The sequence below is a fragment of the Schistocerca cancellata genome, chromosome 4 (genome assembly GCF_023864275.1).
Source record: "Schistocerca cancellata isolate TAMUIC-IGC-003103 chromosome 4, iqSchCanc2.1, whole genome shotgun sequence".
Taxonomy (NCBI): Eukaryota; Metazoa; Arthropoda; class Insecta; order Orthoptera; family Acrididae; genus Schistocerca; species Schistocerca cancellata.
This window is the reverse complement of record NC_064629.1, coordinates 632,045,826-632,072,961: the sequence shown is the minus strand read 5'-3', so window position 1 is coordinate 632,072,961 and position 27,136 is coordinate 632,045,826. Positions and strand designations below refer to the sequence as shown.

General features: G+C 39.9%; 1 protein-coding gene and 1 pseudogene across 1 annotated transcript in view; both read right to left on the bottom strand.

Annotated features, from left to right (window-relative positions):
• The window catches only part of LOC126183831 (fas apoptotic inhibitory molecule 1), a 65,872-nt gene extending 53,706 nt beyond the window's left edge, over nt 1–12,166 (bottom strand). Inside the window, exon 1 of the mRNA XM_049926088.1 lies at nt 12,030–12,166. Coding sequence (XP_049782045.1) covers nt 12,030–12,038 — 9 coding nt within the window. The 5' untranslated portion in view covers nt 12,039–12,166. The remainder of the gene's footprint in view (nt 1–12,029) is intronic.
• On the bottom strand, nt 3,565–3,682 carry LOC126185603 (5S ribosomal RNA; annotated as a pseudogene).
• Nucleotides 12,167–27,136: the final 14,970 nt, after the last annotated feature.

Below are 27,136 nucleotides of genomic sequence, written 5' to 3'. Positions count from 1 at the left end.
AAGATTTGAAACTCCATTAGGGGTAGCACCAGTTTTGTAAAATCCTCCAGTCTGTCATTTTAAAAAAGCAGTATTTATGAGGGTCATCCACAAAGTAAGTTCCTTTTCTATCTCTATCCACAGCAGTGCTACGATCAAGCTCTGAGCATGTGTGGTAGTTACTCTGACTCAAGGAGAAGACATGTACACTATTTCCAGATCACTGCTGCCAACATGTGCTTTGTAGTACTTCTTTATAATGTCAACTGTAATTGAAAACGCCGCCACGTGTGAAATCAGATCTGTGATTCGTTTTCTAAATGCAAAAAAAGTTAAACCAAAGGAAATTCATTGTCAAATCTGCAAGATTTATGGACAAACTGCTATGAGTGATTCAATGGTTAGAAGATGGGTCAGACGGTTCAATGAAGGATGTGATCAAGTGCATGATGAAGAATGAAGTGGCTGTCTGTTGTCACTGATGAACTGGTTCACACAATCATCCTCTGTACAGACTGGACCTCACTCCTAGTGACTTTCATCTCTTCTTACACCTAAAATCTGTCCTCAGAGGTTAACACTTCAACAATGATGCCAAGCTGAAAGAACATGTTACCACATGGTTGAATACACAGGCGGCAACCTTCTATGAAGAAGGCATACAAAAACTTGTGCCATGCTATGACAAGTGCCTACAAAATTTTGGAAGCTATGTAGAAAAGTAGTTTAACAGTTGTAGATTTTTGTGCAATAAATATTTTTCCTGTATCTGTACACGTTTGTTTTATATAACCAAACAGAACTTACTTTGTGAACATACCTTGTATATACTGTGTTAGAAAAGTAAAACATGCAAAGAATAAGGTAAAACATTATTAAACAAGAAAGAAACAAAAATAGTAACCCAAATGAAACTGAGCATCCAGAAAATAATGTTGGCAGAAATGATGACACTTTCAAATCATTGGCAACAAATTCAATGATACTTCATCATTGTGGCAGCAAACACTGCACCCAGTATTAAACAACCAAATACAGACGCATTAGATTTACTTCATCAGACACTACATGCACCACCAACAGACTTAAGTTTCAAAAATGTAACTTTTGAGAAGCTTGCAAAGTCCACTAAAAAGTAATAATTCTGCTGACTATAATTTCATTTCTTAATGAATACTAAAATCAGTTGCTGACTTGATAGGATCAACTTAAATTTATCGTTGTAAGCAATCAGTGACTCAGGACATATTTCCTGACAGATGTAAAACTGCAGTACCGGTAGTAGCACCCATCTACAAAACTGGAGCTAAGAAAGGATGGTAACACTAAGTATAGACTCCTTTCAGTCTTTTCAGAAGTTCCTGAGAAAGTGACCTATGATCAAATACTGGCATGAACTTGTTAACTGCCTCTTAGTTGGGCTTTTATAAAGGATTCTCCAAATAGAAAACAATACAAAACCTTACAAATGAAGTGCAAACAGAACTAAACAAGGAAATAAGGAAAATTACCTTCTTCATATATTCTGTGACCTTACTAAAGTCTTCAATTATACAAATCACAAAATTCTAACTGACAGACTAAAGTATTATGGCATTAACAGTAGCCCTCTTGCAGGATGGAGTGTTATCTTCATAGCACAAAGCGGATGGTCTCATTAACAGACTTTGTTACAGGTATGAAACTAAACTCAGCATGGGGAAACATAACATGTTGAGTGCTACAAGAATCAGAACTAAGCCCACTCTTGTTTCTAACCCACACACATGATCCTCCAGTGATTTTAAAGGGAAGTTCAAAAGCTGTAATATTTGCTGCTGACACAAGCATACTAATTGAGGGTCCAAGTTCAACTGTAGAAGTTAATAGCTGAACTCTTTTACAAGTGGATCACAGCTAATGGCCATACTCTCACAAACACTCATATTTTGCAATTTCAAACCAGCCATAAAGACCTGTTAAAATGGTAGTGAGACATTAATGGTCATATACTGAAAGTCATTGGGGGTACAGTTGGATAACAAGTTAAAATAGAGTTGGAAGATAGATAAATTAACCAAGAAGCTCAGCTCAGAGTGTTATGCCCTTGGAGGCATTTCTCATTGTGTAGCATTGTTATCAAGTAAATATCAAGCTGTTAATAGCAGATAAACTTCAGATGTATAGTATAACTGAGGTGACAGTAGCTTTTCTCAAAGTAGCAGCTTTCTTTCCTATTTACATGATTAAATTTAGACAGCATAAGTGTGAACAGGATTAAGCAGTAGACCTGCAGTGACAGTTTATTGTTAATATGGTACCATATACTGTTTAAGTTTGTGACTCATTTTACATCTCTGTAGGTTCTCCTTCTTGATGGGGTCTACAGAACATGATGACTAAATGAATGAATTAATGATTAAATATTGTGCATATTAACAAGGTTTTCATGGTGTATGGTTGACTATGCAATGAATGAGATGGTAGCTAATTTCTCCCAAATAATACAAAGACACTGTGAACTTTTAAATCTGCACTTGATAAATATACCACAGTCAAAATAATCTTGTGCCCCCATGCCCTAAGACAGTAAGAAGAGGTTTGGAAAAATGCAGGACACCAATGTACAATCTTATTATAAGGACCTGTATGGCATCAGTTCTCTTCCCTCTGCTGAACAAACACTGATGACAAATGTTTCTTTTATTGTCTGGGGTGAAAAGGGGGCTACCACTACTCTGTTACTGTCCATTAAATGTCCTAGAGGTAGGAATAAACCTGTAGTGTTTGAAACATTGTGTTTTAGTCATCCTGCATAATTTTTACAGGGATTCAGAATACTGAAATTCAAGATGTAAGTATGACATGCAGCAATACTTGCTGGGATTTGTAATTAATGTTGTGGCACTCAACTTAACTTGATAAAAATAATAAAATCACTTAACATAAACAATAAAACAGAAATGTAGTTTGAAGAATGTTTTTATTATAAACATGAAATTATGATGTTTTTCAAAGTAAACTACTTATCAGTGTTAGATGTATTCATTACTACAAGACTAGGTCTCAGAATGATTGTCATATTTACAGAATTCATCTTAAACTTAGTAGCAAAGACTCTGCAACTGGCAGTTTCCAGATAACAATTAAGAAGTGAGTTGATGCAGGTTGCTATTATAGAGTACAGGAATGCTGAGAAGCATGAAAATAAGTTAATATGACCTTTAATAAATAGAGCGGCATACTAAAGCTCACCTCTATTTCTTTAGATTTTGGAAATAAATCCCCATTATCTTTGTTGTCTCATTTTCATTTCATGTGTGTAAGTGAAGCTGAATGATGTTAATCCTTGTACTATAGTAGTGTTCTTATTCATTACATGTGCCACAGAAACAAGGATAAGAATAATAGCACTCCATCTTCAGGCCACAAATGGCCCATCGGGACCATCCGACCGCCGTGTCATCCTCAGGTGATGATAGGAGGGGCGTGAGGTCAGCACACTGCTCTCCTGGTCGTTATGATGGTTTTCTTTGACCGGAGCAGCTACTATTCAGTCGAGTAGCTCCTCAATTGGCATCACAAGGCTGAGTGCACCCCAAAAAATGGCAACAGCACATGGTGGCCTGGATGGTCACCCATCCAAGTGCTGGCCACACCTGACAGCGCTTAACTGCGGTGATCTGACGGGAACCAGTGTATCCACTGTAGCAAGGCTGTTGCCATAAGAGTAATAGACTCATTCCATAAAAGACTTTTTTTTCCAGTGGACTCCTATATAGCTTACAAGGGAAAAGTTTAACCAATTTAACTGGTTGAACCAATGAAACCTGAAGATAAATATGATAATGGAAGTACACAGTGGAACATAAATGTTGCAGGAAAGTTCTTACACACACACACACACACACACACACACACACACACACACACACACACACACACATTGTGACATTGTCCCGGCTGACTTCATATCCCAGGCAGTTATAATTAAAGTGCAGCTAGTCACAGAGGTCCAGTGTGTGCGATAAGTATTGTAGAGTAGATAGTCTAATGTGTTCATGTGAAACCGATTTACACTGGAAAGAAATTAATTCTACTTTTGGACACCAGGTGCAAATCTGGCACTGTGAATACAAGAAAGACATAGATAAATGTTTTAGTATGTAATGGATTAGGAAAGGGACATGAGCAGAAAACGTCAAACAAGTGAGAAAGACATAATTTTGAATTCATTATTAACCACCACCTGCACAGTTTGTTCAATATGAGCACTGGAAATGTCAAGGAGATGCTGCATCTGTAAAACAATGTGATCAACAGTTGCTCACAGCAGTTCTGGTGGAATTTGAGCAACATGATCCTCTACACTTGAATTCAGATCAGGTAGGGACAGAATACATCTGTGGTAAATGCACTTCTTTTAGATATCCCAAGAGCCAAAAGTCACACAAATTCAGATCAGGTGATCTTACACAATTGCATCTGGAAAACCTATGGAGATAACACATTCCTTGAAGTTTGTATTTAGCAGGCCTTTCACAGGATGAGCAACATGAGATGTTGCACCACCTTCCATGAAGGCAGTGATTCCCATCAGTTACACTCTTCCAAAGCACGAAACACATGCTGTACAAGGACACCTCGATAACATGCAGACATTACTGTACACCTGATGGAACCTCTGTCTGTGTTATTTCAAAAGACGAATAGGCCAAGAATAAAGGAGCTTGTGAATCAACATAAGTGCATGCCACGGTGAGTGCAGTGGATCTTCATGCACAACATATTGTTTAACAGCAGCCAAAATTCGACATTTTGGTGTACTCACTGCACCCTGTAGTGTAAAATGTGCCTTGTCACTCCATTGAATATTGCCCAGTGACATGTCATCAATTTCAGTCCACACCAGAAACCAAAAAGGAAATTCATAATGTTGCTGTGGATCACAAGGTTTCAGTTGCTGCACCCTGTGGTTCTTGTATGGGCACTAGTGTAAAATAAACTGCAAAACTTTCCATAATGCTGACCATGGGATGGACAGTTCTCATGGCACTGCATGAGTACTAGAACTACCCGGGACATGTGCTGCTTGGTTAGTTACGGCAACAGCAACCTTGTCAACAACTTGCACTGGAATAGAATGTCTTCTTTTTTCCTCTACCATATGTCACACAGGATCATCTGTGTTTTTGAATTTCATTATCATCTTCTTTAAACCATTTAAAGATATTGGGCCCCTCCTCAGACCTTTCAGTCAACAATACTCTCTCAATGTAGCACTAATTGCTGCCGTTCACAAAAATAGTTTCACTAACAGCACACGGTCTCTCTTCTTGATAGCTGCACTGCTCACTCATGTTACGGCTTGTCAAATGACAGTGTGGTTGTCATGCTGTCATACAAACAGTGTACAGTGCTAGACTTGCACATAGTGACCAAAACTGGAACTAATTTTTTCCCAGCATAAATCAGTTGCCGGCCGAAGTGGCCGTGCGGTTAAAGGCGCTGCAGTCTGGAACCGCAAGACCGCTACGGTCGCAGGTTCGAATCCTGCCTCGGGCATGGATGTTTGTGATGTCCTTAGGTTAGTTAGGTTTAACTAGTTCTAAGTTCTAGGGGACTCATGACCTCAGCAGTTGAGTCCCATAGTGCTCAGAGCCATTTGAACCATAAATCAGTTCTGCATTAACTCATTATCATATCTACCAAGTTTCACTGCCAAACAATAACTATGGTCCACAATGGACATTTGTGAGCAGCTGCACTTTAATTATAGCCACCTGGTACATGGTGTCCCAGGAAGAATGGTCAGCATACAGGAATATGACAGGAATGCTCATTTGAAGCAATAAACTTCATGTAGACATATGACCTATTCCAAATGGTTTCCAAGATAAAACACATTTAATGTACATTTGTTTTTGGGCTAGTGATGCTCACAAATGTGTCTTACTGCACAACCTCTTTGATGTTTTATTCTAGCCTAACATACCTCATTGCTTTTAACCTCTTTGCTCGAGATGTCTTTCTGCCATTAAACTAGTCTGCTGAATGCATAGTTGTTCATGATGTGTTTCAAGTGAAGCAATGAGAGGGATTGAGAGTGTGTCAAGGAGAAGCATTGATTAACTGTGTTTGTACACATGCTGGCAAAATGTCACACATGTACACTGATGAAGAATATGAATGTAAGTTGTATGTTTATGGCTTCTGTGATGTTAGTGCTCCTGCTGCTGATGAACAGTATCATCGACGCTTTCTGACGTGTCAAATTCCTTATCGTAAAATGTTTACCAGTTTTCAGCACATTGGATGAAATAGGTATTCTTCCCAAGTTCCACTTTTCTTCTGAACATGTAGTTCAAAAACCTGTGCAGGAACAGCATCACATTGTTGAAATGGTGAAGTGTATTCCTACCAGTACGCAGCAACTTTCTGCATGTATCAATGTCACATGAACACATGTATGGCAAACATTTCATATGAAAAACTTATACCCATTTGACATACAGTGTGTCTATGACCTTCACATTAGTGGCAATGCCACACAACTTCAATTTTATCTCTTTCTTCCATCAGTACTATTCAATGATAAAGCCACATTTACATGGAATGGAATCATTGGTTGTGTGGTGTGGCATGACTGATAACATATCAATAGGTCCAGTCATTTTAGAAGAGCAAGTGATAGGGCAGAATTACTTGCATTTTTTGGAAAATTTATTTGATGAACACCTTGAGGTTGTTCCTTTTGCCACATGGACTGCGATGTACTTCCAGCATGACGGAGCCCCCACAAATTTTACCAGCTAAGTGAGGGAACATCTCAACCACATTTAACCTAATTGCTGGATTGGTTGTGGTAGTACAGTTAATTGGACACCAAGGCCACTATACCTTACACCATTAGATTTTTATTTGTGGGGCTGGATGAAGTTTAAACTGTACAAATGAAATTCGAATAAGCAAGATGAACTGCTTGGTCACATTGTAGATGCTGCTGCCTTTATTAGAGAAACTAGACACACTCAGGCAATCAAAACAATGCATTCTCTCAAGAGTGCACAAATACATTGAAACTATGGTGAATTCAAACATTTATTATGAACCATACAAAAACTGGAATGTGATATGTATGATGATGCTTGGGGGTGAATGTGTTACAACCCATATATTTCAATGGATATTTTGTTGTAATGTTTAACAATTCCTACACATGTGTAAACCTGGTAGTGCATTGGATAATACAAAAAATAAATGACAGTGCTCATTAAATGTGTTCTGTCTCAGAAACCATTCAATATAGGGCCCTTGCCCATATGAATTTTTTTGCTTCAAATGATGATTCCTGTCATATCTCTGAATATGGACCATTCTTCCTGTATGTATATAGCTCTGAAGAAAGATTCATCTGAAAGCTAGCAAAGTTCTCAGTCTTGTTCATATGCCTGTCAACAATTCTGTACCACCACTATTCAGTGAGTTGTCACCTTCACTCCTTAAATTTAAGGCTGAAGACAGAAATAGTTTTATTTAAGCAAATATGTCTGCTCAGGACAGCCTCTCAGTGTAACCCAAAGTTCTTGGTTTTCCACGCAGGAAAGTAATTGAAAGATCACACCCTTTGGGCAAACTCAGCCAGTTGGAAACTCAATACATTTATAAAAGTTCAACTTGCTAAGAAAGATAAGGAGATCATTGCCTCATTGTACATTAATTTCCATAAAATGTTTCTCATTAAAAGCCAGTCTCAATTTGATAACATCAATAGACTTTGTCAATGTAATACTGTATTTAGTGAAAAAATAAACATGCTACCCAAGACTTAGTCTTATATTACACAGAAACAGGAAAATTATGTAGCAGTAAATAGTTGGTTGTATTCACAACTGATTAAATATACTGAAAGAAATACACAGTTGGATTATGTTCGCTATTTAGGAATAATGGGTGAATGGTAAGGGTTTAAGAATAAAGTGCAGAGAAGAAAAACACTACATAAACAAAGAAACGTTTTTGGTATTGTTGAAGCCATTCTCACTGTTGCTTGCAGCCAAATGTTCAGTAATAATTAAATTGGGTTATGGCAAAAATGATTTTATTGTGTCAGTTGAAGATTACATAAATCAAACCTTGAATTTTCTGCAAGCCAGTGTACTTAGCACGATTCAACAGATACAAGTAACAACAGTCACTATAAATGAAATTGAAAAACTCATTAAATCTTTGAAAAGTAAAAATTCTATTGGAGTTCACAGCATAACTAGTAAATTTTTAATGTTTTGGCAACTATGTAAGAAGAATCCCTTGACAAATTTTCAATGGACCATTTAAGAAGGCAAACTCAGCCATGTGGCTTAAATATCAGTTGTAAAACCACTGTATTAATAAGAGATAAGGCAAATACTTCTAACTATCAACCAGTGTCACTACTGATCAGCTTTTGCAAAGGCTTTAGAAAAAGTAATGCAATCTACAATTGCAAGCACCCTAGTGAGCATAGTACCATCAGCAAGTCAGTTCAGATTTCAGAAGCGGTTATCAACAGAAGATAGAATATTTCCATTTGCTGCCAATGCTTTGGAGTCTAACAACAAATAAATGATGATTTTTGGAATATTTTGCGATCTATCAAAAGCATCTGACTGTATCAGTCACTAAATACTTTTACACAAAACTACATATCTAGGTAAAAGTGTTTGATTCACACCTCCCTAACAGAAAACAAGAAGTTATACTGGACAGTCAAGTAGGTATCACAATATTATCAGAATGGGATACCAACACATGTGGAGTGTCTCAGGGTTCAATTCTGGGCCCCCCTACTTTTTTTTATTAATGATCTACCTCTTTCACAGATAATTGTAAATACATAATTTTTACTGATACTACTTACTGATAAGCAACTAGACAAACTTGATGTGTCAGCCAATAAGGTTTTTAGGGATATTGTGAACTGGTTTAACACAAATGGTCTTTTTGTTAATTACACTAAAACAAACTATATTCAAATGTCTAAAGATGAGGAAATAGGAGGAAAACTAGGTGACCAGCAGATGGCTAGCATGAATGCTTCAAAATAATGGGGCTTACATACTAATAGCAAATTAAATGGATCAAACCACATCCTGGGTCTGTTCAAAAGACTGAGTTCAGTGGCTTATGCTTTACGCCTTGACTGCTCTTATAGAAATGTCGGAACCATTAAGTCAACTTATATGATTATTTTCCTGCCATTATGCCATATGGTATAATATTTTGGGGAAATCAGCCACTAGCTACAAAAGCACTATACGTACAGAAAAGAGCCATAAGAATCATGAGTGGAGTCAATCTTTTTAAGGAACTTGAAACTCTGAAATCAAGTACATGATACATATTCTCTCTGATGTGTTTCAAAAGGGAAAAATGCTCTTTTTTAAACCTAATAGTGAGTATCATTGTCATGATACTAGAAGAATAGACCAATATGCAAACCTGAAGATTTTTACTGCCATCCCTTCTCAAATATTGTGTTTAGTTGATGACAAGCTCTTGTTCAAAAAAGCCTACGGCATTTCCTATTGTAGTGGGTTGTTTTATATAACTGAAGACTTCCTGAGCCACAGTGTATAGTAGCCATGTATCTGTAAGTCTCAGACACATTCCCAGATCCTTGTATGTGTTTCTGCCTATTTATTATTGGAAACATATTTATTTTTTCCTAATAGATTAATTTTATGTAATATTTATTTATATGTAAAATATAATTTTCTGGAATAGATCCTAAGTTGTAGATATTCTAATATGAAACTGATTAGTGCTATTTACATAATACCATAGACTGTAACCACACCAGACGTGTAAAACTGACATGTTCCATATCAAATATTCACAACATGGATAAGCAGAACACAAAATAAATAAAGAATAGTAACTTCAATGAAAATAAACGAGCTGATACAGCATTACAACATAAAGAAAGAAAAAGTAATTGCTGTAATGTTAGAATTTTTGAAAAAACAGAAAACCATCCAACAATATGGGAAAATTCTAAGGATGCAAGGACCTCAAAAACAGAAAAGGTAAGTTACAGTTTAATATTTTATCAACATCAAGTTCATTTGGAGTGTACACTAGTTCAGTTGGATGAAGGTAGAAAATTAAATACGCCAAGACCTAGTTGAAGGAACACCATGCATTAATAAGAACTCATTAAAGAAAAAGACAGGAAAAAGAAATGATGATAGCCAGAGAAGAATTTGAAGTATAGACTTCCATAATGGAAGTACGGTAAGCCTACCTCGACTGGTGTCTTGTATATTATGAAAATAACTGGTGTCAAAAAGCAAGATAAGAATACAATTTTTCTTATGTGTGGCTGTTCCAATCTTTTCTTTATACACACGTGTTACATATTTAACATGGTTTATAATATTAAAGTATTAAAATGGAAGAACTGGTCTCCTAAAGCATATCTTAAAAAATTGAAACTAATGTCTTTGTTTCACTGATGATAAATTTATAATCATATGTTCAGAATTTTTCGTCCTAGAGAGCAAGTATTCACACAGGGCGATACTTTTCTTTTATCTTGATTCCGTCATCAAGGAAAATAAAAATCAACATGGTTGGACCAGAATCTGAATCAATTTCTTTCTGCTTACAAGTGAAGCATTGAAGCATTTTATTGCTACTTTTTCCTTTTTAACAATCAGTACAAAAAATCTCTTAGCAACAAAAATGTATTAAGTTAAATTAATTAACTCACCACTACAGACAATCAGCGTAAATTTTAACCACTCAATGTATCTTTGAAGTACTTAATATTTTTGTTTCAAATGGCTGGTGTTCCACCTGCTGGCATTATTCTGTTGTAAAAGTAAGTTTTACTGTTTCTGTTACTTCTAGAAGAAATCAATGCCAGTAAGTGGAACACCAGCCATCTGAAAGGAAAATAGTTGGCAGTACAAAGATAGCCTGCCTGGTAAAAAGTTAGCCTGACAGGCTGTACCTGTATTGTATGCATTTCATAAATTAAACTGGTATCTGTTGTAAAGTAACATTATGGAATGTGTCAAAGATAAGGCGTCAATTAAAAAAAAAAAGATACGGAAAGCAGCATACTTGTCGTCCTGAGAAATAAGTATTCCCTTTGTGTGTGTTTATTGTGCTGTCTATGAAGTCAAATACCATATTAATACGTTAAAACAATAACAGGTATATCATGGATGGCAAAAGAAGCATTACCAGTAAAATGTTATCTACCTACTGTTTAGTAAACTTAAGTCTGAAGAGACAGATTTTTCTGTAAAGATATTTTGAATCTTTGGTCTAAAGGTGTTTCTTTAATTAGATTTAATGGGAAATAATAGTACTAGTTGTCATATAAGGTAATCTGGTACAGTTTCTTTCGATACATGTGATAACATTTTAAACATGAGTACAGTTTTGTCACTGTGTGAAGGAAGTGATTTTGCGTCGTCATATTTAGAGGAACTTTATACGTTACTAAAGTTATTTTATTTAGCTATTACTTAGTTACTAAAGTTATTTATTTATTTTGGAGTTCCATGGATCCTTGACGATAGCGCATCGCCAGGATGTAGGACAGAACGTGTCACATTTGTCACGAGATTGTTTCCACAATTACACCTACACTCTGCGAATCTCAATAAAGTGCACGTCTTTACTAGGTAATAAATATTACGGACGAGATTATGAAACGCTATAAAACGTATGTCTTTACTAATAAGTACTACAGATGAGAGTATGTAGACTATACAAGTGTGGTTTTTTTTTTTTTTGCTTGATTGCTAACATAACAGTACAAAAAACACAGTACGGTATGTGTATCCGTTACAAACATCTGCTTAACCAAGTCTCCATCAAAAGTTCGTGTGTTAGCAGCCGTAGGGTATAAGATTTATATCTCTTACGTGTTATAACGTTTCAATATGAAAGAGAAATAAATGCAACCAAATACGAAAATTAAGCTCACAGTCAGACTTTTCGTAAAGAAACTGTCGTCTAGCTACAACAGATTGTAAATTGCTAGGGTGAATGACACTGCAGACTAAGGTACACACCTTGCTCATCACCGTGTTCGATGTTTTAAACAGCTCTTCCAGTTCACCCCAACAGCCACAGTGTCAATGCAAGACGGCGAACACGACCGATTATTGAGTTGCGTGTTCATGAACAAGCCAGGTGGGTCAACTGTAACATTTACAGGTAGGCCACCGCATATTGATCGTTCTCAGGGCTGGTCAATATTCTGCTTTAGAATTCTGCCTCCACCCACCTGTCCGGCAAACTTGTGTTATACAACATTCTGTGTGGAGAGCGTCCTGCTTCCGTGTGAGCGAGCAAACCGAGCTAAACATGAAGAAGACGAACGCCCTTTCACCAGTGGCTGATATTGGCATAACGACCATCACCACTACTACTGTTACTACTAAGACGATGACGGCGACTACCGCTATTACTACTAATAATGATAATAATAATAATAATAATAAAATGGTTCAAATGGTTCTGAGCACTATGCGACTTAACTTCTGAGGTCATCAGTCGCCTAGAACGTAGAACTAATTAAACCTAACTAACCTAAGGACATCACACACATCCAAGCCCGAGGCAGGATTCGAACCTGCGACCGCAGCGGTCACGCGGTACCAGACTGAAGCGTCTAAACCGCACGGCCACACCGGCCGGCAATAATAATAATAACAATACAAGACATAATAACAATACAAGACATGACAATGTAGCAAAAATAATACATCAACAACTTGCCATACAACATAAACTAATAAAACAACACATTCCCACATACAAGAATGCACCACAAAATGTACTGGAGAATGATGAATACGAATTATACTGGAACAGAACCATTATAACAGATAAAACAACAACACATGACAAACCTGACATAGTCACCAATAAAAAGAAGAAATTAACACAACTAATCGAAATGTCCATACCCAATACAACAAATATACAGAAGAAAACAGGAGAAAAAATTGAAAAATACATCCAACTGGCTGAGGAAGTCAAAGACATGTGGCATCAGGATAAAGTTGACATCATACCACTTATACTATCAACTACAGGAGTCATACCACACAATATCCACCAGTACATCAACGCAATACAGCTACATCCAAACGTATATATACAACTACAGAAATCTGTAATTATTGATACATGTTCAATTACCCGAAAGTTGCTAAATGCAATGTAACATATACCGTACAGTTAAAAGGAAGTCACGCTTGATCAAGGTCCGCGTCACTTTTCATTTTTGACCAGACGTAACGTCTGAGAAAAGAAAGACAATAATGATAATAATGACACTCACTTTCACTTACAGATGAAATGGTATATTGGGCGTCTGAACATTGTTACTCGCGAAACAAGTTACCCAGCGATCCGTCTTCTTCCCTAATATTTTGATGACATCGTCATACCATGTGTCTCGGCTTTCAAGTATTCGCGGTACTGGTACTGACGTATAACTAAGAGCTGTTTAGCGATCCTGGGCCATACTGTCCGTCAAATACATTTTTACGCATTTAAGACAAGAAAAACTCCTTTAAACTGAAGCACTCGTTGCAGGAATGGTAGCAATCAGACAAACAAGTCTGAAAGCTTCTGGAAGAATTTGGTCCATTTCATTCTCAGTCATTCTTTTGATTACGTCTTCCAAACTGACATAGTGAAATGTTTGTTTAGGCTGAGAAGAACATACAGTCTCCCACCTCTACGCGAAACTGCGAGCGACGTTTGTGATAATGAATCCACGCCGTCTACAAAGAAATACTGAGCATAATTGGCGAACTGAGTAGTATCGTCTAAGTTAAGAAACAGCAGCTTTTTTATCCAACACCTCGAAATACACCTATTTATATTTTGACATCCAGCGCCGGCTTTAGGGTGGGGCGACCCGGGCGGTCGCCCAGGGCGCCGGGGCCCAAGGGGCGCCACGTACTAAACGCATGTAAAAAAAAAAAATACAATTTACAATCACCCATTTCGCGAAACTAAAATATTATTCAGTCTCATTCAACATACGTCACTAATCTCACGAATGCGCGATGAATTCGGGGTAGCAGAAGAGAAATCATGCTGAATGCAATCTTCGTATTGTCTGCAACCATCCATGTTTGACGCGGGCTAGCACGGGCTCTACCAAAGCGCCTCTCTTATTTGTTTCAAGAACTGCAACAAGGAAGAGCCCATGCAGCCGCACCATCTCTCGTTCACAACAGAAACTACCGGTCGCTCCAAATAAAAGAAAATACAGACTGTGAAATATACATTACATTATGATTTAATTAATACGAATGTATTTATATCGAATATTTGTGACTTAATGACTCATGTACATTAATTAATAGATCATGCAATGCGTGCACTTCATTCATAGAGAATTCTCCCCTAACGTACTGAAATAATACAGCGCCACACAATGTTTGTTAGACTGCATATGTTGGCAGCGCTACGATTTGCACCCGCGTGTCAGTAATTGTCAGTAAGAGTCGGAGGCAGCGGTCATGTTTTCGTGGCTGAATAATTGTGAGTCTCACCAAAACAAAGAAATGGCTTGACCAATTTGAATAATTTTTGTTTTGTTTTGTTCGCTTTAGTACAGGGGTGCTTCAGAAAAGAAAAGAAATATTTGGGATATACGAGCCTGTTTCAACCACATTTTACGCATCTTTTCTTTGTTTGGAACACGCAAAAACAATTTTCTGGAGTTTTTGTAGCTGTACAGTGCAGTACTACGCAATATTTTTAGAAAATTTCCCAAAACGTGAATGCCCAAACAATATATCACAGCTATACTGACTGTTACGGCAGCGACAGCAGCATGCTGGACTGACGTCACAGGCTACACAAGACTCACATGGAGCGTCTTAGCGGGCTCTCAGATTATTTGGATTTCATTTCCATTTTAAAAAATAAAATACTCAAATTTACGATGGAAAAAACCATGTTATGATCATAAGATGACGCCATTAACCATTTAAGACGATTTCTAGAAAACAGTCAAATACCGTGTTGCAAAGCACTGCCAGGTTCGCTATTTATACAATAAAGGGCGCCAACTGGACGACTCGCCCGGGGCACCTGGATGCTAAGGCCGGCCCTGTTGACATCAATGGGTTGCCAATCCATCATTTCAACTCTATTCTTGTAAGCTTCAGGTTGTGAATTAGTCGTGCATTTCATGGATTTTAAAAAGTCTATCAATTTACCTTCATTTCTTAAGGTTTTCGTGTAAGCTACGCATTCTGAGACAGCATTATTGCAAAACTGCTCAAACCATGAAGTTTGGAATGTACGTGTTTTGAACTCATCTTTCTGAAGAAAGGTGTAACGTCGGCGCTTGGACGTCCTTTCTTCAAAATTACATATCGTTCAGTTTCACATCTCATTGAAAAGGAAAGATCGTACAAGGAAGTGATGATGTCCTCACTCAAAGGCGTTACATTAGTACTTGTACAAGGATGTGCTTCATCCATAGTTACTACACATGGGACAGCTAATGTAATGGAAACCTGGAGTGGTGGCAGCCCTGGATCTACGATAACTCTGAACCGGGGCAAAAACTTGACAGTGGCGCCCCCCCCTCCACCCCCCCTCCTCCCGCCCGTCTCACCCAACACTCCTCTCGATCGAATTTTCAAAAAATTTTCATTTTGTAGTGCACATCTTTCTGAAGAGTTTGATATATAAAACACATATGTTCGTGGAAATGTGAGAAATATTATTTGGTCTTAAGTGTGCCAAAAGTGCAATGCAACTCCTTTTCACACAGTATTCTTGTATCGTACGTCACTGTATTTCAAATGTGTATATTTTGTAATGGAAGCTATCAAACTTATATTCGGGACAGTGGAAATTAAAATGCCCTGTGGTGCATCTCCTGCTCCCAGTCGGTTGGTTTGACATCCTACCCCTCTCTCTCTCTCTCTCTCTCTCTCAAAAAAAAAAAAAAAAAAAAAAAAAAAAAAAAAAAAAAAAAAACATTAGTACTGGGTTAGATTATTTGTGGCCTGGAGAATAAGAACTCTTCAGAAAATTTTCACTCTTTATGGCCTATTAGCTAGTAACTTCCTCTTTTGTGTGACATAAAAGTAAATATAGGAATCATATTACCAGTAAAGACAAGAGACAAGCAAGACAGTACACATTTCTTCAATCCTTAGATCCCAGCATTTTTTCTATCTAGTCTCGCTACAGCTTTACACAGCGTGCTTTCATTTCTCCGAAAGGATCTATTACCTCATCAAAGTTCGTCAAACGTCTTGCTACATGAAAAATCAAAATGTAGTTGTCTAATACTGAAAAAAACTGTTAACAAGGATAGTACCCAAGACTAGTGTGCTTTCTCGATTTGGTTACGTATATTTTGCCACTGTCTGCTAGGTAAAACGAAATAGGCCTTTCTAATATTGCAGCAGTTGTGACACACGCCAAATAAGCGAGACTGTTTTGGCACAAATGGTCGTTTTGCGAACCTCATTTGCATAAATAACACGACAGAGTATAATTCAATAAGTACCAATATCAAACGCCTATTAGGCCTACCACAAGCAAAACGTTTTATGTCACGAAATACTTTAACATATTCATACGCTCCAGTTCCCCAAACATAAGATCGAAAAGTGGTAGCAGTACAAAATTTTGATAAAAATTAGGAATCGTCATAATCTTCTATATAATTTGTGATGTCGCCGTTTCTTCTCCTTCCTCGTTCTAACAAACAAGCTTGTCAACACGAATTCTGAAAATTTTCTTGCCATTGTCAAAACTTATTCTGGTTAACTTCTCTAACCTTGCCAGAATCACAGATTTAGTTACCCTGCGTTTAGTCTCCGGTTAGGCGTTTTTACGTGTTTGTTCAAATGGTTCAAATGGCTCTAAGCACTATGGGACTTAACATCTGAGGTCATCAGTCCCCTAGACTTAGAACTACTTAAACCTAACTAACCTAAGAACATCACACACATCCATGCCCGAGGCAGGATTCGAACCTGCGACCGTAGAAGCAGCGCGGTTCCGGACAGAAGCACCTAGAACCGCTCGGCCACAGAGGCCGGCACGTGTTTTTAGGCGCTTTGTGAAACAAGGTTTTTTTCTTCGAGAATATGATTTTGGCGCCCCATGAAATTGCCGCCCGGGGCAGATACCCCGGTTTGCCTCCCTCCCCCCCACCCCTTCTTATACTCGGGCCTGAGTGGAGGATACTCTGCATCGTTGTTCTTTTTCGGTGTTCAGAAAAATTGTTTATCAGCGTTTCCTAGTGTCCTCAGAATCTTGTTTGCAAAAGACTGTGGACAGCAATTTTAGTAACGGTAAATCGCCCTCCCAGCTACTATGCCTGCTTCGTGCACTGGCGTGTCCCGAACTCCTTTCAGAAAAGTCAATGAAATTATTTTGGTTACGTCGTCTCCCGCGGGCTGTTCGCGGAGTTTAGTCCGCATTTCCTGACCTAATTGTGGATTAACTGGCTTTAAAGGCACTTGCATGTTATAAAACGGTTAATTCATGCGCAGCGATTGGTGACGTTACGGAGAACTGCCCCGAGCCGTGCGCATCTGGCGCGCCGAGTAATGTTTCGCGCGCTAGGCACTCGGCCGAGCAGCCGCCAGAGACACCTATGAAGCAAATCCTCACTGATGTGGCAAGACTCAACGCCACGCTGGCAGATGGCAGCCCAAGGAGCATGCGGCGCAGCGGTGAGCAGCCGCCACGGAAATTCGAATGGTGTTGGTTCCATAGACACTTTTGGCGCAATGCTTTCGACGTTCACAACCGTGCGGGTTCCCAAAGAAAACAACGGACGCGCATAGGCACGCGTGTCCGTTCTACAACCAGTAAGCGCCTACCTGAAATGCATAATGCCACAGTTTCTGCTAAATCTGAATCTTCAAGATTGTTCGTCTTGGATAAGACGTCTGGAATGAAATTTTTGGTCGACACAGATTTGAAGATGAGTGTTGTTCCTCGGGTCGCGAAGGACAAGCCTCAATTTTGCGCCGTCCCTGTACTAACGGCTGCAAATCGATCTTCAATTCAGATATTTGGCTGGAGGCATATGACACTGAATCTGCGGGATAGTTTTTCAAAAAATGGTTCAAATGGCCCTGAGCACTATGGGACTTAACTGCTGAGGTCATCAGTCCCTTAGAACTTAGAGCTACTTAAACCTAACTAACCTAAGGACATCTAAGGTGACCATTTTTTCGAGACTCAAATTCGGGACATTAACATATTTCCTAGGCCCAAATCCGGGACACATTAAAAATTTTGCAACATAGGCTATATTTATTTATTTATTTATTATATGAGAAGAAGGTTTCAATTAAATGTAATAAATACAAAAATCAATTAAATTTGGTACAAAGAAAAGCACATTTACATTTTATTAATACCTAGTGATCAGGGCAATTGTATTTATCGGTGCTGTGAATTTTCTTTATCAAGTCTGTGTTTTTCAACAACATATGAAAAAACTCGACACGAGTTTCATCATAATTTATTCTACTTACTAACATTGCTTTCTTGGTTTCTACAGCCAACTGTGTTTTGTCACTTGTCCATATATTGTTCATGTGGGAAAATACCCTTTCAGTAGCAGCATTAGTGCCAGGAAGGCAGAAAAGAAACTCCACTAGCTTGAGTACATTTGAGAATGGCACATGATTCTGGCTGAAATGAGAAATAATCTCAACCCATCTTTGACCTGGAACAGTGTTGTTAGCAGTCCATTCAATGATTTTCTCAGTGGTGACAAACTGTTTGACACTGACATACTCATCATACATTAAATTTCCTGCAAACTGAACATATGGCACAGTTTCGCTAACTAGAGAAGAAGTTCTTTCAATGTCATCCCATACAGGTGTTTGATTCAAGGTAACCCAATTGTAGCAGTCCAAGTTGTGGAAACTTTTTTCAGTCCACTTTTTTAAGTAGGATAGAGCAGTTTCATAGAAAAATAATACAGCACAATGAAAACTCGTTACCTCTGCTGGAAGCAGACCTACCTCTGTTTCAAGAGTTTCAAGAATTGTTTTAACTCTTGAGGGAAGGAACTGGTCTTCAATTTTGGACTGCAATGTAGTTTTCAACTTACTAATACAATCAGCCACTTCAAATATAGTGACTGTCTGTCCTTTAACTTTTTTAACTGCTTCATGAAATGGTGAAGCCTGACTGTGTACAAAGTATAGCCATACTTCAGACAAAGGGTTTTGAAAGAAGTTTTGAAGTAACAATGGACACTTTTTTTCAGACTGGAAGTATGATTTTAGTGGTTTAAACATTTTGATGACTCACTCAACTGCAGGCAACAGTGCTAACCATCTTGTTTGAGCATAACCCAAAATCATTGCAAAATCTGTTTCAACAAAGCTGCAAAAGTCCTTCAGAGTTTCAACTCTCACAGTGTTTATTTGAAATACAGAAGTATTTTGGAAACTACCATTTCTGTATCTACAGGCAAAATATCAAAGGCTGCTCGAACAGTATTATGCAGTATATGAGCAGCACAACCAACCCCTATCAGTCTATGACCGAGTTCCACATTATTCTGACCTTTCCTTTCAGCACCTCCAAAATTGCAATTAGTGTTATCGTCACACAGTCCAACAACTTTTTCTTCTAGGCTGTTTTTTTCTGAGGCAGTCTGTTAAATAGCCACTCACAATAGTAGATGTTTCCCCAGGCAACGATTTTAATTGTAATAATCTTACTTTTACACCAGTTTTGTAATCAAAATATCTGACGAGGATAGGAAAGACCTTAATCTCTTTGTGGTTAGATGCATCAGTCAGAAGTGAAATAAATGTCACTTTTTCTAAATCACGTCGCAACATATCTAATGCATGACGAGCTAACACATTCATAATTATTGCCTCTGTTTTTGTACGTGCACAAGCAAATTTAGACTCTAATGTCGCTTGAAGAAGCTTCGATGTACAGTCCATAGAACTGAAACTATGATTGTGCTGAGTTGTATGATACGCAAAAACTCCCTCAGTTGCAACTAACCTCTCCTCCTGACCACAAAGTTTCTCTGATGTAAAAAATGACTTTAATGTTGCACAAGACGCTGCTGCAGAGACTGCTCTTTTATGTTTGTCACTTTTTAAATGTAGTTGTATATCACCACGTCCACTGTGACTTAGTGAGAAACTAGAAGCTCATGTGTTGCACCTCACATTTCCTTTTGAGTCCGAAGAACTGATGTCACTGTTGAATGGAAATTCTTTCTGCAATTGTTCATTGAAAGAGCACTTGCGCTTCTTTGAACTCATTCTTGCGAAGAAGTATTGTTATTGCTATTGACGAGGAAAAATAACTAAACTTATCAAACGTAATATACCATAACACGACGTAACACAAAATTGAATCTGATATAATATGGTGCACACAGATGACAAATGGTAGTATTCTAGAGACCAGCATACACTGCGTTGGAGACGCCAAAGTCAACGAGAGCGTATATTACTGTTCGCTTGTTCGAGTTACTTTGTATTTCGTCTGCATGTTTGCCATAAAACCTCCTCTGCCTCTTCCATGGCTATCAGAAAATATGCAGATTTCTTCCTTCTTCTGTTCACGTTACGGTTACAACCGTTTCGACTGCGCCAATGCGTTCGAGTGCGACTTTTTCCCAGTTGCCGTGGTCTCTGACTGCCCATTAGCTGTTCGAGCTGCGGCCAACACGTGTTTGCACAGTAGAAACAGTTTGGTAACGGTTTCGACAATTTGTCGTACCCTCTTGTCAAACAATTTCCCACCATAACTAAAACTAATAATAAAATATACCGATACAGGTGAAATGCATGTCTAATTCGGGACAAATTGGGTCATGATTGTTAATTTCGGGACAAACAGGTGTCCCGAATTACCTTTGAAAAAATTCGGGACAGCACACAAAAATCGGGACTGTCCCGAAAAAACGGGACGGATGGTCACCTTAAAGGACATCACACACATCCGTGACCAAGGCAGGATTCGAACCTGCGACCGTAGCGGTCGCGCTGTTCCAGACTGAAGCGCCTACAACCGCTCGGCCACACCGGCCGGCCGATAGTTTTTCACCTTCGTGGCTTTTATTACAAGCCGACGTGTCTGGCCCCATGCTGAGTGCTGATTTTCTTAAATGTTTTTCATTGTCTACGGACCTCCGTAATCATTTTCTTGTGCAGTCTCTGGCTGTAACCAGGCACCCTCCCGCGTCGGACACCAGATGCGGTCTTGCGGGATCGGAAGGCATGAAGATTTCCGCGTCTCCCGCGTCGCAACAACTTCTACTCACTCCGTGCACGCCTCGCTGCGGAGCGCACACCGCAAGAAGTCTGTGTTACCTCTTCCCCAAAACTATACGGAGCGAACTTCACTTCAACAGCAATGCACTTCACTACAGCAGGAGATTACTCATCTCAATGAACTTTTCCTCAAAGAAGAAGAATCTGTAAAAAGCCTAGCTGACCGCAATGATACACTCAAGCAGCGGATCGCTGATGTGGAGAAAGCTCTGTATGAGGCTCAGGATGAATTACGAGGTTTAATGGCGGCACCCATTGATCCTGCCCAGCCGACCAACAACATTGCGCAGCAGTTGCTTCAGAAATTCCCTGCGATTACGGACCTGGTATTGGCACTGAGTCAGCGGCAACATTCCACCGTCCACCACACTCACACGATAACCTTTCGCTTTCCGCGCACACCGACTACCTCCGGAGAAGTTAAGGGCGGCTAAAGCCTCTTCCGAAGTAATGTTAATAGACGAAACAGTGCGTCGGCCGCCCCCTAACAAATGGTTCTCAAAAAGGAAAAGTCTTGGCGTTTGTGCGATGACTGTAGGGGAGTGAACCCCCGCACTACGCCAGAGCGGTATCCAATACCGAACGTTTTGGGTTTCACAACCATTTTAGGAGGTGCCTCTGTGTTCAGCGTCATAGGCTGCACTAAGGCTTTTCCACAAATTCTAATGGCAGAGACAGAAAAGCACAACACCGCTGTCACGACGCCTTTTGGGCTATTTCAACACAACGTGATGTCTTTCGGTCTTCGTAACGCCGCTCAGACGTGGCAGCGTTTTATGGACGAGATTCTACACAATTTAAGCCACGTTTTTTGCTATCTGGACGATGTTTTTTTCTGATTGTATGAGTAATCATAGTTCCCATTTGAATGCAGTTTTCTCTCGTCTTGACGCATACGGCGTTAAAACTGACAAGGAAAGTGTGTATTTTGCTAAGGACAAAGTGCATTTCTTGGGTTATCTTGTATCAGGAGATGATACTTCCCCAACTCCTCAGAGGGTCTCAGATATTTTGCAGATGCCTCTTCCCATCACATTCAAGGAGTCACGAAGGTTTGTGGGTATGGCCGATTATTACCGGCGACACCTGCCGAAGTTTTCAGAAATTATAGAACCTATCAATGACCTGCTAAAGGGCAAATACACCTTCGGTGTCATAAAAGTCCCCAGGACGAGTCTGGCCGACGAGGCTTTCAAGTCCGTGAAACTGTCTTTGGTGAAGACTGTCTTATTGGTCTACCCCAATTCCGGTGCCCAGATGGCTCTTTTTGTTGATGCCAGCCATACGGCTGTTGCGGCAGTACTCCAGCAATTAGTATCATTAGTGTGGCAGTCACTGGTCTTCTTTTAAAACGGTCTGGCTACACAGCAAAAAAACTGGAGTGTATTTGACAGAGAGCTCCTTGCTGCGTAATATTAATATTCTGCTGATGCCAGCTACATCTCTGGTTCCGACAACATTGTCGCGGATTGTTTATCTCGCAGTTCTACATCTTAGATGTGTATTAATTAGACAGCTGTCGCAAAAGACCAAGATTCTGATGCATCTTTACAACAGTCTCAGCTCGATCCCGCATCCACTAGTCTGAAACCTGAACGTATGCCAATACAGGGTTCCCAGTCGCATCTACGGTGTGACACTTCTCAAAATGTTTTGTGCCCGTTTATTCCATTAAGTTGGCGGAGCACCATCTTCGATGTTTTGCACGCCTTGTCACATCCTAACGTCACCGTTTCTGCTAAGTTCGTGGCCTCCGAAGTGGTGTGGCCAGGAATGCGGAAAGATTGGCAGTGCTGGGCGCGTAATTGTATACCATGCCAGAAAAACAAAATTGGTCGCCAGACGACCTGTCTTGTAGATGCATTCCCCACCCCTACAGGTCGTTCTGCCCACATTCATGTTGACACCGCTCGGAGGCGTTTCGTCGTCACCTTAAGTGGCAGGTTTAGGAGGTGGCGGGAGGCGTCCCAGGGTGGCCGGAGGCATGCCAAGTGTCTGACATTTCTGCTTGCACCGTTGCCCGAGGTATCATCTCCACATTGTTTGCACTGTTCAGTATTCCTACAGCACTTACATCTGAAAGAGGCCGTCAATTTGATTCCCAACTTTTTTTTTTTTTTTTTTTTTTTTGGTGAATTGTTACGTATGACAGATTTCAAAACCTTAAAGCTACGAGCTACCATCCCTGTAAGAATGGGATGGTAGTAAGTATGCATCGTACTCTGAAGGCTGCCTTGGCGTTCCACGGTGGAATCTAGGCAGTTGCTTTGCCTATGGTTCTGTTGGGACTCCGCAGCGTATTAAATGACAATATTAGGTGTTCTTCAGTGCATTTAGTCTACGGCGAATCATTTAAGGTGCACGATGAATTTTTTGCTTCATCCCATTTGAGTGACTGGGGAACAGGCGAGTATGGCCAATTTCTGCGTTAGCTGCAGGTAGCAAAGCGCGTGCTACTCTCTCCTCCCCCACTGCGGCACCGTTCTCGACCAATCTTTTTCTGTGAAGATCTCTTCACTTGCCCTCAGGTATGGATTAGGACGACACCGTCAGGCCGCCATTGGCTCCTATTTATTTAGGACCATTTACTGTGATTTCCCGTAACACCAAGACCTTGTCCTCCCCCGGTAGCTGAGTGGATGCCGGCACAGTTACTCAGCGTGTTACGTCAGGGGGTTAGCTGCCGCCGGCCGGAGTAGCCGAGCGGTTCTAGGCGCTACAGTCTGGAACCGCGCGACCGCTACGGTCGCAGGTTCGAATCCTGCCTCGGGCATGGATGTGTGTGATGTCCTTAGTTAGGTTTAAGTAGTTCTAAGTTCTAGGGGACTGATGACCTCAGAAGTTAAGTCCCATAGTGCTCAGAGCCATTTGAACCATTTTTGGTTAGCTGCCCTCTGTAAGAAAAAACTGAGTTAATCAATCAACGACGAACTGAAACGGGTGTCTTGCGACGTCCGCCCCGACCAGATGCAACGAACGAAAACGAACAAAATGAGATAAAAAAAGTGGTCTGTGTGAGAGAATGTCAATCCTAAGGGCCCGGGTTCGATTCCCGGCTGGGTCGGAGATTTTCTCCTCTCAGGGATTGGGTGTTGTATTGTCCTAATCATCATCATTTCATCTTCATCGACGCGCAAGTCGCCGAAGTGGCGTCAAATCGAAAGACTTGCACCCGGCGAACGGTCTACCCGACCGGAGGTCCTAGTCACACGACATTTACATTTTTACCAAGACCTTCATAGTTGATGAAAACGAAAATCATGTCACAGTCTCAGTTGACCACCTGAAACCGGCGTTTACCGAGTTACAAGCCCCCTCCCCTCCCCCCCCCCCCCCCCTGGTGCGTGGATCCTTCGGCCAATCTTCCTCAGCCTCTCGTGCCGGATATCCTTTCCCCTCCCGCCCCTCAGACCTGTTCTGGCAGATATACCAAATGCATGTACCGTGAGGTCCAGGGTGTTACAGGTTTCCAGAGTAACAGTGTCTCGTTTATTAGAGTGGACCTCTCCAAAATGGGGGGGGGGAGGGGGCGGGGAAGGGGGGGGGGCTAATGTGACGAGTGTATCAGTCAACGACCAAGACGTCGAACATTATATTGTATATCCTTTGCATCTTCGTTTTACTACTGTCTAGCTGTGAAAAACGTGCCTGTGTTGTGCGCTTTTGTTGAGAAGTAAATTGCGGTAAATAAAGAAGGATTCATTAAAGTTCTTACTGTGTGTACTTGTATTCTATACCTTCTACAAGTAATGAGATGTTGTAGTATGTGCTTCATTATCAACATCTTTTATTAATAACTGATAAGCCTGTTTACTTACCTCACACTGCAAAACGTACACAGTGGCGAATTTTGACCAATAGTTTAGCCTTGTGCAGCACAGAAAAAATTTTCATTTGAATTTTTACCTTGTTGGATAGTGTACGTGCAAGGTATTGTAAGTGGCAAATGGCACAAAACTTACTACCAAACTATTATAAAAGGTTTTCTTGAAAACGGTCTAGAACCATTAGTCTGGAACACTACCCTTGATGCAAATACATCGCAATTATCTCGTTTGTGGCGAATATATTCATTCTCTTCGAGGATTGTCACATAGCGACTAGGATCAGTGATTATGGCGCGATTGTTGCAACAGTGTTCACCAATGTGAAAAGAGCATAAAATTAAGTACAAAAGCGTACTTGCCCAGGAAAATGGATAAGAGGGTGACCTCATTTCTCAAACAAGAGCTAGGATCATTTAATTTGGGAAATGAACAGTTCTGCACCGTTGCTTAATGAACAAAGTAAGAGTGCACAGAATATCAGATCAGCTTCGTTATTGGAATGTAGAGTTTCTAGCATATTGCAAATAGCACATCCTTCTTAGCCTTCCGTCAGTCGCAACCTTTTTGTAACTTCGTTCGCTTGCAATGTGCCAAAAAAGCACACAATTTCTAACAGTCCTAACTTCCAATCCCTTTTGGATCTGGGGGATGTTTCTTCGTAGTTACCTTCCTTAGGATCTGTGGTAAGAGATTAAAAAAAGAACTGAAAGAAAGAGTTTTTTACTGTCCAAAACACAGGCTTTTAAAAATAACCATTTTTCGAGCTCTCCACTGTACTTCATTCAAAATTTGGACTGAATGGTGACCCTAAATGTTAAAAGAAAACACAAAAAACGAGGTAGGCACTTCAGCCTGATCCTAATGAGCTCAGTTCTCCTCAGATTCGATGGACTTAGGCCCCTCAGAAAAAAATTGGAAGGATTTCAACTTTGCATCCATCGCAGACGTTGTTTGCGTGTTTATTTCAGATTGGCTTGGCGCAACTGGACATGGTAAGCCTCCTCAAACCAGTTTCAGTCGTTCCGGGCATGCACCTACGCCTCTTGAAAGGTGGTCCGTCTTTATGATTGTCATTACCAAACTTGAATTTCCTAAAGTGGATTTGGAGGCTGGAGGGGATCCCATGTCTCTTCTGGCTCCTACTCTGCAGCTCTGGGAAAGCCAATTTTTTGAGGAACACCCTTCTGTGCAATGACTCTATATCATTGCCTACACAGACGAGGAAGGAGTTGATCCCAGCCATATTCATCATCGAATAAGGGCTTACCATAGGCCAACCTTGTTATTTATGCATACATCATATATTGTACACATTTGGTGTGCAGTATCCACTCCATGTTTTGTGCAGCTGTAGCAAGTTATGATCTCTGGCCACTTCGCCTGTTCAGATGAAGGTTCAACAGCATTGTCATCATGAAAGGAAGAAACAAGGATCACATTTCTTTGCTCTCTTGTAATGTGAAATATCAGAGCTTTCCCATCATAGAACAAGAACATACTGTCATATTGCTACCTTCCTTCCACATTCAGAGAGGCTGAGGCAATTGTCTCTTGTTTATCCTTACTGTACCAATGTAGGCGAGCTCATGCTTTTCCAGCTCATCAACAGGCGCAAAATCGGTAAATTGTCTGACGTGATATTTCGTCCACTTCCCAATTAGGGCTGAACTATTCGTCTGGTGACGTCAGGTGGTTTATTGCTCACTCCAGACTGTGTACCAGCGTACACTTTCAAGTCGTACATGTAGGTCAGTTTTGCATCCACAAGGGCGAACAGTTTGAGTTAGTTAGTTTCATGTTCCATAGATCATTTTGCACTAGATTAGATTAGATTTAGATTAGATTAATATTTGTTCTATAGATCATGAATACGACACTTCGTAATGATGTGGAACGTGTCAGGTTAATAAAAGATGTCTGTACAAGATGTTACATGACACAAAATATTGCATGACACTAATGTTTAAGTAGTTTTTTTATTTTATTTTTCCCCCTTAATTTATATCTAAAAATTCA